Below are 15,675 nucleotides of genomic sequence, written 5' to 3' on the forward strand. Positions count from 1 at the left end.
CATTTTTCTCGGATGACTGGATCGGACGGAAACCGGAGAAAACTCAGATTGTCAGTTTCAATTTCTGCTTTGTACTTGAACGAACGACAGTTCCCAGCCATCTCAGTATTTGTTAATTAGATCGAAAGCAAATGCAGAAAAATGAGCATGTATTTACAAGACCCAACATCTCTATATACACACACACAATGAGCCCCCCAGCGTATTGGCAAATGAACCAGCCAATGAAAGGCTTCGTTACACTTGAGTGCACACCCACCCGCTCTGACTGGGTAAACCAAATATTGCACTTTTGATTTGCAATTGTACGCTTATAATTTTGTTTTTCATAATCAGCAATGCATATTATATGTCACGAATAAGTGATAATTGTGTTTTAATTATGTTTTTTTTGGTTGGATGTGATCTTTAAGAGTGTGTGATTCACACATAATTATGTATATTTTATGTACGCTTCGTACGTCCAATGAGAGGGGAGACAACTCAGTTGCACTGACGCTGCAATAATTCAAGTAATCACACCACTCCTTCACGAAGAGATAGTATGTGACACTACGTTTTTAATTTTTATGCTGCTTGTATCTTTCACAATTCCTAACTTACAGTCAGTCAGTCACTCACTCAATTCACGTAGATTATTTAGTTAGCAATCCCCACCTATCTCGCACAGGGTGTCGTTAGTAACACTGATAGTGTCTTTCACTGTGTTAACACATTCACAAGCACCTGTATCAACGTTTGACACAATATCAACAGTGGTGAATATCATTAGCATCGATCTACGTGACTGGGATACGATGACGTGTCAAGTCAGCAAGCCTGACCATCCGATCCCGTTAGTCGTTTCTTACGACAAACAAGAGATGCTAAAAGGTCAACTCTAAGCCGTATCTTCACTGGTAACTTACAATAAGACCTTCCTGAAAGTATTCTAGTGTAATCATGTCAGTTAACCTCTGTATCTCTGGACCATGTATCGCGGAAGGAAGGATTGATGTCGTGAATACGGTATCCGTACGAATAACACGTGCTTACAGATCAGGGTTTTAGTCTGGATATTTGACCACAGCTAACCACACCGATCAGTATCATGGAATAAGGGAATGAAAGAACGGGGATCAGTGAGTGAGACCCAGACCCAGATTATCGCATCATTAACCATGCAGTTATCCTCAGCACACTGATTGTGAACGTCATACGTTCATAGCTGTAACAGCACTAATTATATAACAGTATCTCACTCACAGACATAAACATATGCGAGATCATAAACAGAAGACTGTCTACCGGTGCAAATCACGTCACTTATCTACCATGTCGGAAAAGCGCCATAGAGCCCATACTTCTTTAACTTCCAGTTCACTACACAGTTGCTTTTGAGCTACACTGTTTTTTATGTTATGTTGCCAGTAGGGCTGGGACGAGTACTCGGGTACTCGAAGCCGGGTCGGGTACAGCTGGAATCGAGTCCTATTTCTTGGAATCGAGTACCCGGAAAGGGAGGGAACTCTGTAATGACTAGGGCAGATAATAACTTTTCTTTTTCACAATTGACGTAACACACAATTACATCATTGGTATTGTCCGATAAATGAAGGTTATTATTAACGACTGTAATTTATCTGCGCAGTGAGTAGTGAGAGAGTTTATTCGCATAATGGCCTCATGGCCCAGAGTACAGAAAATACATAATTCTTTGCTTGTGCGCATTCGATACATATACATAAACATACTACATCAATATATAGCAGTCAAACAGGTAGATTTCTCTTCAGATAGATTGCTAGACTTTTAATAACATTCATATTTTTTGTGCATATAACAACTGCTTAAACTTAAAGACAGATGGATGTATATGATAATACCCAGGCACAAACTTCATCCGACTTGTATGGTAATAAGGACATACTAAAAAGTGGTATCCGTTTTCTACGACATCTACATGACACTTGATACATATTGCTATAGTATTATCGACATTGTCTTTATTGAAATGCAACTGTTGGACACCCAATTTGTGCGGTAAGCAACGAAATTTACATAAAATACGCATCAAGTCTCTATTAGTGTACAACGCAGTTATATAAACTTCTGTTTCCAAAATAAACTTTAAGAAAAGAACTACTACCAATATCACTGCTCCAGGTTTGGAAACAGACATCCTTGCAGCGTTTCTGAAACGTTGTCATAAATACATCTACGTCGCCAGTGTTTTGTGTAATCCACACAAAAGAACATCAAATTAAAACAATAGTGAACGAACATGAGAAACCCAGTTAACATTTCCCTTTTCGTCAAAGACTTTAAGCATTTCATAACAAGCTCGAGGATACCTATTGCGGTGTCCTCCTATAACAAAACAACAAATGTTATGGTCCGGTGCACAGATTAACTTCATGCTGTTACCTGCGTCTGCTTAATGGATTTGCCCAACAGAAAACAAACAAAACATATATAACATTTTGCTGCGGCAGTTCATGTTGGTTTTTATAGTAAATAGTTTGCCTTCACAAAATGTAAATTTGCAGTCTTCAGTGAACAAGTTCCACATCGTGGTGTTTGACATTTTGTTACACTGACTGATAAACCTTCTTTCATAGTATCACTTCTATACAAAATTGGAAGATTTGCTTTTATAATGGGCATAATTGTACAGTTATTTAGATTGTAGGTACAAACAAATAGAAGAATGTCCATGTCTGTATTTGTTTCTTTTGTTTTCATAAGTGTCTCTCTTGGGACTTTTACTGCTTTATGAACAGCATTTTCAACTACCTAAGAAGATAATTGTGTCTTATATATCTATTACATATTACCTATTGTCACTAACGTCATACCCATGATGACGACATAGCTACTACCGTTATGCATCGCTTATGACGACACTTAGTTTTCATTGTACACATGAAGAGCTGTTGAACGGCGAAATATCTTGTGCAGATAAAGTCTGGAGTTATATATATAGATGTACAGAGAGTTCATCTATAGATAGGATTAAATATTTAGTGTGATAATTTAGTGTCACTTTCAACCTCGGTGTTCAATCTGATCCATGTAGAACTAGTTTAGCCCAGCTTCAATAAGTAGCCAACTGCATCGTGGTACTGGATTGCAGTATATAAACAATTATACTATTTTAACTTCAAAACTCTTTCGTTTATATTTCACCTTTACTCCAATATACCTTTTACACCAATATGCTAGGCTTGGCTTGTGGTTTTCCTATCATATGAATACAAGCACATTAACTAACTACAATATACCCTTCTCTCTTGTCCTTTACTTTCTGGTTATTATGTTTACAACAACATAATTACTGGTCAATAGTAGTTCATATGGGAGAGCTGATGGACTGTGCTCATTACGTGTCATGGGGTGCCTCTGCTCAAATAATTAATCCCTAATTAATCCCTGTAGTTATTTTGGGATGTAGTTCAAATGGGATGTAGTTCTTATGGGAGTAAACCCCAATGGCTACTCATTCTCACGAGTCTACACCAGTACCTGATACAACGACTAAAATTTTTAACAGCCATTTGATATCTGCCCAACTCCCCTAACACAGTTTTTGTAGACACGAATATTCCTAAACCTACATACTTCCCCCGAAGAACGAGCCCTGAAGCTTTCCAATATCTGCTCTATATGTATATCCCCAAATTTCAGCGCCATAAAGCAAAATAGGTGCTATTTTCGTGTCAAATATGTTTTTAGCCATTTCATGAGGTGCGTCATACTTTATCAGCACTTGTTTGACAGGAATGCTCACTTTCATTGCTGTTAACGACAGAGTTTCACAAACTTTAGACCACACTAGCCTTGAGGAAAATATGACACACAAATACTTATAATAGCTAACAACTCTCATTTCCTTACCATCATAAAACCATTTCTCTGTACTTCTAAGATAGCCACCATTTCTAAAGACAATAATTTGAGACTTATCTAAATTCACCTCAGACCCAATTTCAAATAAAGTGTATGTAGGAAATCTAATTTTCGCTGCAGCCCTACGACAGAATCATCTACCATGGTGACATCATCGGAAAAGAGCAGCAGTAAAGTGTCGTCCAGTTCCGATTTGACAAATATACCCCTTATACCACTATTTTGCATTTCCTCTACTAACTCATTTATAAAATATATAAACAATACCGGACTCAACATACACCCTTGTCTGACGCCATGTGAAGTTGTGAATATATCCGACCTATTACTGCCAACTCGGACGCACGCTCTGACCTTATTATATATGTCTGTTAAGATCCTAAAGATCTTACCATGAACACCTTTGCTTAACAGTACATACAATAACTTATCACTATTTACTAAGTCAAAGGCCTTGCGAAAATCAATAAATGAAGCATAAAACCTATGACCAGGTTTCCTTAGGGAATTTTGGACAAGCGACTGTAGAATGAAAATATTATCAAATATTGAGTAGCCATTTCTAAAACCTGCCTGTGACTCGTGTACAGTTTTGTTTAAGTCCAGCCAAACTCGAATACGTGAATCTAGAATACTAGTGAATATTTTACCCATTACACTTAATAAAGAAATTCCCCTGTAGTTGTTTGGGTTTTGCCTGTTACCCTTCTTATACAAAGGCACAATGACTCCAACTAGTGAAAGTTACAGTAACAGCGGGTACGAAATGTTAACAATGAATGTAAGTAATGGTGTTACTCTATATATTGGTTTAACAGACGTAAATTAAATAGCCTTAGATCTGTTTTAATGTCTTATTGCCATCCATTCGAGTTTTCTACAATAATCTCTTTCAACTAGTGATTGAATCTTCAGAAAGTTGACAGAAGCTCTGTATTCCTTACATTTCCGGGTACTCGATTCCGATTCGGGTAAGTACATGCGGGTACTCGATTCCATTTTTTTCCTACCCGTCCCAGCCCTAGTTGCCAGTGTCTACTGAATGCACTCTTGGACCATGTTTTAGCACATTATAAAAGATCGGATTGAGAGCCGCTCTTCTGCAACACCTGCACGTCGTCAGAGGCAACTAACGGGATCGCGGAGTGGTCAAACTTGCAGACAAGGTCGATGCATGTCATCGTGTCCCAGTTGTGTAGATCGATGTTCATGGTGCAAATCACTGGATTGTCTGATCCTGACTTTATTCTTTCACACCGCTGTCATGTAGCTGGAATATCGCACATTAGATTGTGACAAGTGCTGCATCGTCGTTCTGGATAGATAGTGAGTGAGTTAAGTTTTACGACGCTTTTAGCAATATTCCAGGCACTAGGAAAACTCATTGTGGTTATTTTTGTGTTCATACAACACAAGGTTGGAACGGGTATATTGAAATGGACCTTCAGAAGAATAGTGGCGTGGTGTCGTTTGAAGGTGAGGACGTCCAAGTCCACTGTCATCTGTCGCAAGTTGATGCTGTATACGATGACACTGGCAGAGTAGGGATGGAGGAGTATGTATTTTTTTGTAACTGTCAAGTGAGTAGAGTGAGTTAGTGAGTTTTGTTTTACGCCGCTTTTAGCAATATTCCAGCAATATCACGGCGGAGGACACCAGAAATGGGTTTCACACATTGTACTCATGTGGGGAACAGAACCCGGGTCTTTGGCGTGACGAGCGAACGCTATAACCACTAGGCTACCCCACCGCCCCGACAGATACAGTGAAGAAAGTGGGACACAACTTACATATCAAGTGTGATTGTGTGACAAGTCAGTATCAGCTGTACCCGCTTGTCAGTGAAACCCTCACCTTATCTCGTGACCCCAGTTGGTCTGTCTGACGTCAGGGTGGTGTTATTTACCCGTGCATAGAGGAAGTGTCTGTTACAGCATATAGACTAGTGCGTGTTGATAACGATATCTGAAAGCTAGGGCAACAAAGCACACACGTCCATTAACAGCAATAACATGGAGGTAAGGTACATTTAGCCTTCTGTAAATGGGTGTTGTTGTACGCTGCAGTGTATAATATTGAAGCTGGGTCAGGCGTGGTTTAACAAGTGGCTCGTAGTACGAAGAGCAACAACGTCGTTTTCTCAGAATCTGATCTCTGTCCAGTTGTACTTACTCTTGAGCCAGTTCAAATCGCCCGGGGCTCTTTAGGCGAATAGTCTAATGATAAATGATCAACTAACTCTGTATTGTCTTCTCTTGGCTATATCGCTTAAATTAGGGCAACTCGATGCTAACAAAAAGTCCGTCACCTTACTTATGTACCTTAACTTGTTCATAAACCGTTAGGCAGGTATTAACGTACATTTATACAGCAGGGAGTTCACGTTTCTTAAGCTAGGCCAGTCAATATACAGAATTGCTTCCCTTAGCTGTTGCAGAATCTGTTTGGAGTTTGTTCATCACGATAATCGTTTATAGGCTACCAACACTGTCCAGCGTCATTTGTGTCTTTCTTACGCGTCATGCACGTCATTGTGGTAATGAGGGTATTTTAACATAGCAATTACTGGGTGTTTATGACGAAATATTTTCATTATTGTTAGATATATTCTCGTAGGCTGATCAAGACACACCTCACTAGTTTTACATGCTCTTAAGATAACACCATATGATTATGACAAGTCGAGTAGCAGGAGGTATTAGTTTCTATTGCGTGGGTGTCGATATAGGTATCTTGACGCGTCAAGCTAGTCTACCTTCGCCTTGATCTCCCAGTCAGCATGATACATGAGGGTCAGGTCGACCAGTCAATACCTAAACGGGAAAAGTTATTTCATGGTATCACTGAAAATACGCATTAAAATAACGTGAAAAGGATATTTGTATTTGAGGTAAATATAATCATGTTTGTGTTTATTATCACAGATTGACAAATATGTTACAATGTTATATATTTAACATAAAAACAGTGAAAATAGGAACAGTATCATATCAACATTTCTACACCGTTACAGATACCAATTCAAACTGAATACAAAAGCCACATAAAAAATTTGTGATATCTTCCTTGGGATTGATGTCACTGTATATTAAATGTATAGTAAACCAAATATGACTGACACAAACGATTTTGCCAAGACTGCAATCAATACATCATGTAAAATTAATGAGTGAGTTGGCGTTGAACAGAATGTCAGTGATATACGTCACATGCGTTTTCGACATGTATGACTAAATTTTATTGAATAATATTTGCATGCTATGGTATTAGAAAGTCTTAACAGCGGTGAATCACGCCTCACTTTTGACATATAAGTTAGCCATGCCAATATAATGCCATATTATTTCAGTCAGTCACACCTGGTGTGTTGACTTTCCTGACAGCTGCAAATCTCGTTATGTACCTTTGATACACGCATACAATACATACATATCACACACACACACACACCACACATACATACATACATACATAGACTCACTTACATAACATACATATACATACATAGATACATACATAGATACATACATAGATACATACATACATACATACATACATACATACATACATACATACATACATACATACATACATACATACATACATACATACATACATACATACATACATACATACATACATACATACATACATACATACATACGTACGTACATACATACATACATACACACACAGACATACACACACAGACATACACACACAGACATACACACACATACATACATACATGTGTGATAGAACATTTTGTTTTTAATGCAGTTTCCTGAAGTCATAGATCTAAATGTGGGTGGCCGACATCTGACTACGTCCCTTTCCACACTCCGCAAGTACCCGGATTCTATGCTGGCGGCCATGTTTAGTGGAAGATTCCCAGTAACCAAGGACAACGATGGTCGGTTCTTCATCGATGTGGATGGAGATGTGTTCCTTCACATCCTTAACTTCCTGAGGTTCAAGACACTTCCGCCGCCAGAAGCTGCACTCGCAGTACAGAACTACGCGGAATATTTCGGATTGAGGGAGTTATGCAACAGGCAACAAGAATGGGGGCCAGTGTTTGTGAAAACATTAAAGGACAAATGGAAAGGCAAAATAAATGGTTACGAAGCTTGTCTTCGACAAGTTCGAGATGGATTGCTGACCTGTAACTTTGACAATGGCTATTTCTACATCCTGTTTTCTGATCTTTCTAAGCATATGTTCTCCAGGTGTAACGTCCCAGGTATATCTGATGGGCATCTTGTTATCAGCGTTACGTTCTATTCCTCCAAAACCTTGAGAAGCACTCTCATTAGATTCCTCAATGATGACCTGAGACGTATCAATGTCTTTCCTGATGGAGACGAAGTCTACAGACCGGAATCTGCCTGTGAGTGCAGAGTAGCATTCAGGTTTATTCTGAGATGATGAGGGACGATGTGGACCTTCCTGATACATGCCTACCATTCCAGAGACTCCATGTACATGAACACAGTAACACGATGTAAAGCTCAGTATTGTTTCTTAATGGTGACGACATGCCGTGATCATGTTAAAACAGAAATGTGAAAACCGTTTCCACTTTCGTAAGAAACATTCAGCAATATTACCAAACCAAACTCAGTCACTCACTGTTGAATGGAAACAAACCCTGCAGTCGGTTGTGTGATTCGACATCAAGTCAATGATGCCTAAATGTGGTTTGACACAGCTATGAGCAATCTTCCGGCCAGATCAGGGCGTTGTATGCAAATTAAAGCACTGGCCATACGCATCTACCCCATGATTAAAGTTTTGTGGAAGATGTTACGTTCTTGTTCTTGTCATGATTCTGACATAGGAGTTCATTGACAAACCTGAACACGCGTATCCAGATGCAAAATCATAGAGAAATTATGTATCAACAAGAACATGGTTTAGGGTCTGGACATAACCCAAATCTGTTGAATCCGGAAATAGATGATTTCTTCATTGTCGAAATGTACCGAGTCGTTTCTTCAATGTAACTTTGTCACAATCCTCGCTCCACTTCACCTCATCTTCAAAACATTTAAAATGAATACGACTATGATGTGCAATCACCAGTTACTGCATTCCGAAGAAGGGTGGGCTTCGGCAAATGATACTGCCTTGAAATATGGTTTTACGCTTATTACAGCTGGAGTTAATATATCACATCCTTTGCATGATTCTGTCACTAAAACAGCCCACAACAATCAAGCTGCGTGGACGTGCTGACGTCATTCATACGATCTGTGGCTGGAGACGTCAGACACACATTGTGCGCTCAAACAGAATACAAACCCTATTTACTGCAATCTGTGTCGGTACAAATCTGCCCATCGCAATATCAGACCTGCTGTTAAGACGAATCACAAGCTAACTGAAATCAAATCAAACGTTTTCGTAAAGAGAGAAAGATGCAGCTTTGTGGATAACAACTTGTGTATTGCATCACAACAAGTACTTGTTATTGTTAAACTGGTCCTTGTCCAAATATATCATGCATCTATACCTCTCATCACTTTGTTGCAGTCACTTCAGCTTGTTAACGATGTCAGACAATGTACAAGTATTTATACCATCGCCGTACTAATGACATTGGAAGCATCTAAGAGGATTTGGAACATAGGTATCAACAATAACATGCCTTTATCGATTTGGGGACAGTTGGAGATGAAAAGGAAAAGCGATTAGTGTTGTTTGAAGGGTTTCTTTGTTTTACGGGTTGTGATTCGTTAAATGTAAGTCAGGCCTTGGTATTTCACCTCTGAGACAATTTTCTATCATGTCAGCAAACAATCGATTCTTTAACTACTGTTCAGCTTTCTGTCCGCAGTGACTGATTCTTGAGTGCCAACACATGATTCAGTTGTCGTCAGATTTGTCTGTTGCCTTTGTTTTGTTTGTTTTAAACATATTTTATTCATGAGAAAAGGATTGGGTACAAGTTATACAACTTAGAACACCCTCTATTACATAGTATTTTTTACATTCATTCTACCAGATGGACAGAAAAGAACAGAAAGATGGGAAAGAGAGAAACAATTGCAACAATTAAGAAAATCGGTTTGATTGACAAATATATGTTTGAACAATTTTCAATATGTTTTGATTTATGTGAACAGTCTGTTGCCTTTTACAACATGCAATTAGTAATGCACTTGAACGCAAGTATTTGATGTGTTTGGACTCTTCTGAAAAGACTTGTACGTCTTTAGATAACGCAAAAGGGTACACATTTAACATTGTCTTGTCTAGAGTATATCACTTTGAAACGCGACCAGTAGTCCATTGGTTTATGTTTATGTTATCGCCACAGTCGGTGTCAAGTGGACGTTTGTTTTTGTACGTGGGTTTTCGAAATCCATGTTTGGTGAATAAGTTTCGTCATTTGTTTAACTTTATGTTGTTTGTATGTCACAATAGCTTTTGCCTTTGAGTATAGATGTAGGTGGCGCTGTGCCTATGAAACATCCATGATTTATCCAATCAAGCATGAAGCCTTAAAGGAGTAAGTTCAATTTATGGCAGACAGTGATATTACTGACAGAGAGGTCAGTTTTGCCAATCAACGTGACTGGAGTTCACCAGGCGCAGAAGCTGAACCGATATGACATGAAACGGATGGATGCTGTTCTAAAACTGACAAAACTGACTCTTACCTTATACCAAGAATCGATATGTATTGACAGAATCGGTTAAGCCAAGTACGTTAGCAAGTGTGACCAATTCAACTTTTGACTTTGAACTAAGCAATTTGAAAGCTTTAGCTAAATGAACAAAAGCCCACATCCCTGTAAACAAGTGGCAACCTGCACTCACCTCAACGGGTCAGCACAGATCCGTGACGTAGAACCGATATCTGTTTGACGTATACGTGGTGATGTCCTTGAACATGTTTACGTCCATCTATATGCATGAATGGTCACACATCTTCACATATGTGAACCCAGTCCCCACAAGACATGCTTGGATAGTTTTCAGACGAAGTCATTTGATAAGGTTACGTGCTTCAAAACGTAGAGGTGAAACTACAATATGACACAAAACAAATGCCGGTTGTAATTATGTGCCCATTAATATTTGTCTGCGTATTCCACCAATTCCCATTCTGATGAGGATCTTTACAATAAAACTTGTAACGAGTCTAGGTAAAGAATGCAGCCTTCTAAATCTGTGACACTATTTCTTATCAATACAGTGATTATAAGCCTGTACTGAGATGTCACATCCGTGATCTAATGTACAAGACGTAGGACGCTCATGTAGATATCAATTAGTTGCATGAAATCAAACTAACTCTCACGATTGGTTACACCCACTTGGGCTGACAGTTCAGATTTGAAGAGGTCATTTAAGACGATGCGGTTTTAGCTACTGCAGATACAGTCATGAATATTTATTACCTACTTTACTGTATTGACGTTTGCATCACAAGGGATAACTCGTTCGTTTCATCCATATATACAAGTGTAAGTGTAGGTGAATTTGGGGGAATGAATTGACAAATATTATTGCCATTGTCTATTCATTCAAAGTTGGTTAAAGTAGCGTAAAATAATTTCACGTAGGTACGTAAGTCCCATTTCATTTAAAGTAAGGGCGGTGGGGTAGCCTAGTGGTTAAAACGTTCGCTCGTCACGTCAAAGACCCGGGTTCGATTCCCCGCATGGATACAATGTGTGAAGCCAATTTCTGGTGTCCCCCGCCGTGATATTGCTGGAATATTGCTAAAAGCGGCGTAAAACTAAACTCACACACTCATTTAAAGTAGTTTACATCCTACGTTTTATTAATCGTAGCATTTCTTACCTGTTTGGCTTTCACTTTAATAATCGCCAGTAGCCGAAGCGTAAACTTACAGAAAACTCTCAAGACCGCTCGGTCATTCGATATCTTCAAAGCCAAAACCATTGAACGAGTTGGTGATGTAGATGCTTGGGAACTCATTCTGGTTCAGCGGAGCACATTGTCAACCCTTAGATGTCTTTAGAAGATCGATTTCAAAGTCACCATTGAATGAAGACACTTATAATGCTCATTTAGTTAGGCTTTGTTAAACTCTTTAACCTTTCGTTGAACTCTTTAACCCATCACAGTTGAACAAGAAACATCAAACAGATGAACAAACATTAACATTAGAGCGAGTGACACACACAACATCAGTATGATGTGTCTAAGAACGGTTCTGATTTTGGCAGGGTCAATCTCTGTGGTGAGCTCGAAAACAAGGATTTCGAAATTTGAAAAAATGATAAACGACATGAATCCCAAAAGTACAAGATACGTCCTTCATGTCTGAATGTGTTGCTGCATGTGCAGCCTCCGAGACATGCGGAGCCACCAATGTTCTATTCTCCGAACGGATATGCACATCCATTGCCTGGCACATGGTCAATGAAAACGTGTCAAGTTTCAACGGAGTCACGTATAAAAAGGTGAGATTTGCCAAAAGGTACTACCAACACTCCAGACACTGGCCTTTCCAATGTTATTCTTTATTGTTTTTCACATGAATGCATGCGGTGTGGCCTTACAAACGTACTAATGCAAGAGTATTAAGATATGATTGAAGACGAAACCAACTAGAGAGAATCTAATGTGTCAGTTTTCCGTTGTATAACTCCTTTACCCTTTCACCTTGGGTACACCTATACAACCTACTGCTACTATATGCTTTATGTCACAATGTCGCTATGCTGCCTTTTCACAATTATTGGTGGATATTTGTAATAGGTGAAACAAGTATGTATGCTTAAAGGCAAAAGTAATTTGTGATTGACTTGAGGTTAGGTATGTGAGTTAACAACTGATATTTTCATAACGAGACTTTTTAATATTGCAAGACAATCAGAGTAGTATATACAATGGGGGTTCTGGATCACTTTCAACCAAAGCCTCTGCAAAGCCTTATTTACCAAATAAGGCTTTTGTCGGGCCCTTAGCTCTTGCTACCATTACCCCTACTATGAAAAAGTTTGGGCCGATAGCGGTTCTGGATCACTTTCAACCAAAGCCTCTGCAAAGCCTTATTTCACAAGTAAGGCTTTGGTCGGACCCTTAGCTCTTGCTACCATTACCCCTACTACAAAAGTTGGGGGATGCGAACGCACCTCCTAGCCGCGCTACCGGGGGCATGGGGGAAGTAATGGGACACCGCTATGCCGTGTTGACTGGAGGTAACACTGTACCGTACGGTACGATCAATAATTCTTCTCTCACAAACCCCCTACCTGGCCCATCCCTCAAGTAGTACAAGTTAGGCTCGTCTGCTTTGATGTCCACTTTATCTATGTTGTAAGTTTTGACTGACCATATAGGATCGGTGGCTCGCCTACGGCTATCACCCTCGTGTTCCCCCGGCTGGTATAGATACCTCACTAGGGCCCTATCTGGTATCTGTTTCTCCTTCCCACGCAATGGAGCAGCCGGCTCTGCAACTATTGATTTTAGTTTGATAGCGTCTGCCGGTTTCTTATCAGTGAGCCGGGTGACTTCATGGTTGATTGCCGACACCACCTTGGGTAACCTCGCGACCCATTCAGTCGATCGTTTTCCCCGGGGTTGCCATCTCCCTCGCATACTGATGTCCGAATAAGCGCTCTGCCAAAGTCCTATTAAATCTCTCAACTATGGCTTGGCTGCGATGGGCTCCAGCCGTGCCACGCCTGACCTTTGTATCGTGTTTGGCTAGCAGTTGTGACACGTCACCCATGAACTCCCGTCCGGGGTCAACTTGCAGCTCTGTTGGCCACGTCAGCGGACTGCGTTTGTATATGCGTTCGAATCCTCTTGCTACCTGGGCAGAATCTTTCGTGGTCAAGGGCTCGGCTTCCTTGTAGCGACTGGCTACGTCCACTACAGTTAAGGCATACTTGTACCTCTTGTCGTGGGGTAGGAACAGTAGGTCTGCCTGGTGAACGCTATTAGGTATGTTAATACCGAACCTCCTTCTAGGCACGTAGCGTGGTGCCGGCAAATAGATCTGCCACAGGGCTTGTTTTTCAAGCCACGCTTTGGCCTCCTCCGGGGGTACTCGCGCCATTTTAGCTAGCTTATCTACAGCGCTAGCTCCTTTCCAGTACCCACGCGGGCTGTAGTAAATAGCCTCAAACTTTCTCTGGTTTCGTGACATGTCTTGGTTCAATTTTCTCATGCCCATACGCGTACGTGTTTATCCCATCAATAGCTATCCAACGTTTAGTGTCCATAGGCGACAGGGACGTCTTGTTTATAGTCAGTCCGTATATCTTATGCCCATCACTTCTAAGTGTGTTCATTTTATGCCTAAAGGTACGGGTCTTGAACAGGGCTTCCTTGAATCTGGCGTGTTTGATGTGTTGTTTCACCACATACTTCTTAACACCCTTAGCCTTCCGGATTTCACCATTGTCGGCCTTCAGTATGGAGTACATCTTAGGCCTCAACCCTATGTACTCGGCTATGGGCGTGCCAGCACACTCGTCCTTCATCTTACCTAGGACCTTTTTATTTACCGTACTGTGTATGGCATGGTCCTTAGGGTAGTCGCTGGTGTCATACAAATCGAGGTGTTTTTCCATGTCAACGTACACGTCCTCGGTTCGAATCTCCATCAGCAGGGAATCCGTGTCAGTGTACAGCACTTCACACCTGTCGCCGTACTGTTTCTTAAGTTCGTTGTAGTAAAAGTCGTACATCAGGTGTTTGGATAAATCTAGGATGCTCATCCCCACGTAAACAGGCCGGTTGAATTTTATGTGGCTTTTCTTCATGTGTAGGGCAACTAGGTCATCGGTGAATATCTTGCTACGGTTGAATGCCGGACTGGCTATCAGCCTCCTGAGCTTGTCTTCCTCATTCGACCGAACCAGCTTCACGGTCAGCGTTTCCCTCAGGTTCTCCATAGTCTTACCAAACACCGAGTTGTTCATGAGCTTGTAGAGGTTTTTCTCAAAGTCACTGGTGGCCAGCTTTCGGAGGTCCGTGTTCATTCTGATGTAAGGCTCCATCCAGGGGCTCTGGGTGAACACGAGCACCCTGTGTATTTTGGTCAGCCTCATACCCAACGACAGGTACAGCTGTAGGTTGCGATAGTGAACTATGTACTTGGTCTTATTCATTAAGTTGGGCACGAGTTTTTCAACGTCTGTCACACGCCCACCTAATAGGTTATATTGGTACTCAGACATCCAGTCTGGGTTAACCCTCATGCGTTCGGGGGCCAGGGGGTAGCTGTTGTGTGATGTGTGTAATTCCTTGGGGTATTCCAAGTCAACCTCGAGGATATAACCTTTATTCGAATCTGGTGCGATGCTCATAACATCGACCTCATGTGACGCCCATTCGAATCCCCCCTGTGGGTAGATACTGGCTCATGGCCCAACCGTACAGGTTGTTGGCGTCGAGGTAGAGAATGTGATTGGTTGGCTTGCTAGGGTCGTAGCCCTTAACGTATTGATTATTTGCTTTCGCGTATCGTTTGGTTGCCATGGAGATCCCACCTCGCAAGCCTTTCTCAATGAATAGGTGCATGTCATAATCTGTAAGCAATTCCAACTTAACTCCGGTCTTTTTAAGCAAGGCATCCCACGACAGACCTGGGCTGGTGTAATACCATGCGGGGTCGAGTTTATACTGCTTGAAACATGTCCGCCTAAACGTCTCAAACACGTCGGCTAACAGCAGTACATCTGTCCTCAAGTACAGGTCGTGATAATCCCCCAGGTTCTTACAACCTAGTTTATTCCATACGTTAATCGCGTGCGAGTAATCGTCTTGGGATATTGCTGAGTCGGTCAGATT

At 40.8% G+C, this 15,675-nt stretch overlaps 1 protein-coding gene across 1 annotated transcript; it reads left to right on the plus strand.

Moving 5' to 3' along the window:
* Positions 1 to 5,784: 5,784 nt before the first annotated feature.
* LOC124272817 (BTB/POZ domain-containing protein KCTD7-like) lies at positions 5,785 to 8,697 on the plus strand. Its single transcript, XM_046708038.1, has 2 exons — positions 5,785 to 5,906; positions 7,669 to 8,697. Exons 1-2 carry the CDS (start codon positions 5,901 to 5,903, stop codon positions 8,314 to 8,316), a joined length of 654 nt encoding a protein of 217 aa, XP_046563994.1. The 5' UTR covers positions 5,785 to 5,900; the 3' UTR covers positions 8,317 to 8,697.
* The last annotated feature ends 6,978 nt before the right edge of the window (positions 8,698 to 15,675 follow it).

The sequence above is a fragment of the Haliotis rubra genome, unplaced genomic scaffold (genome assembly GCF_003918875.1).
Source record: "Haliotis rubra isolate DU_JTF1 unplaced genomic scaffold, ASM391887v1 Scf1030, whole genome shotgun sequence".
Lineage (NCBI taxonomy): Eukaryota > Metazoa > Mollusca > Gastropoda > Lepetellida > Haliotidae > Haliotis > Haliotis rubra.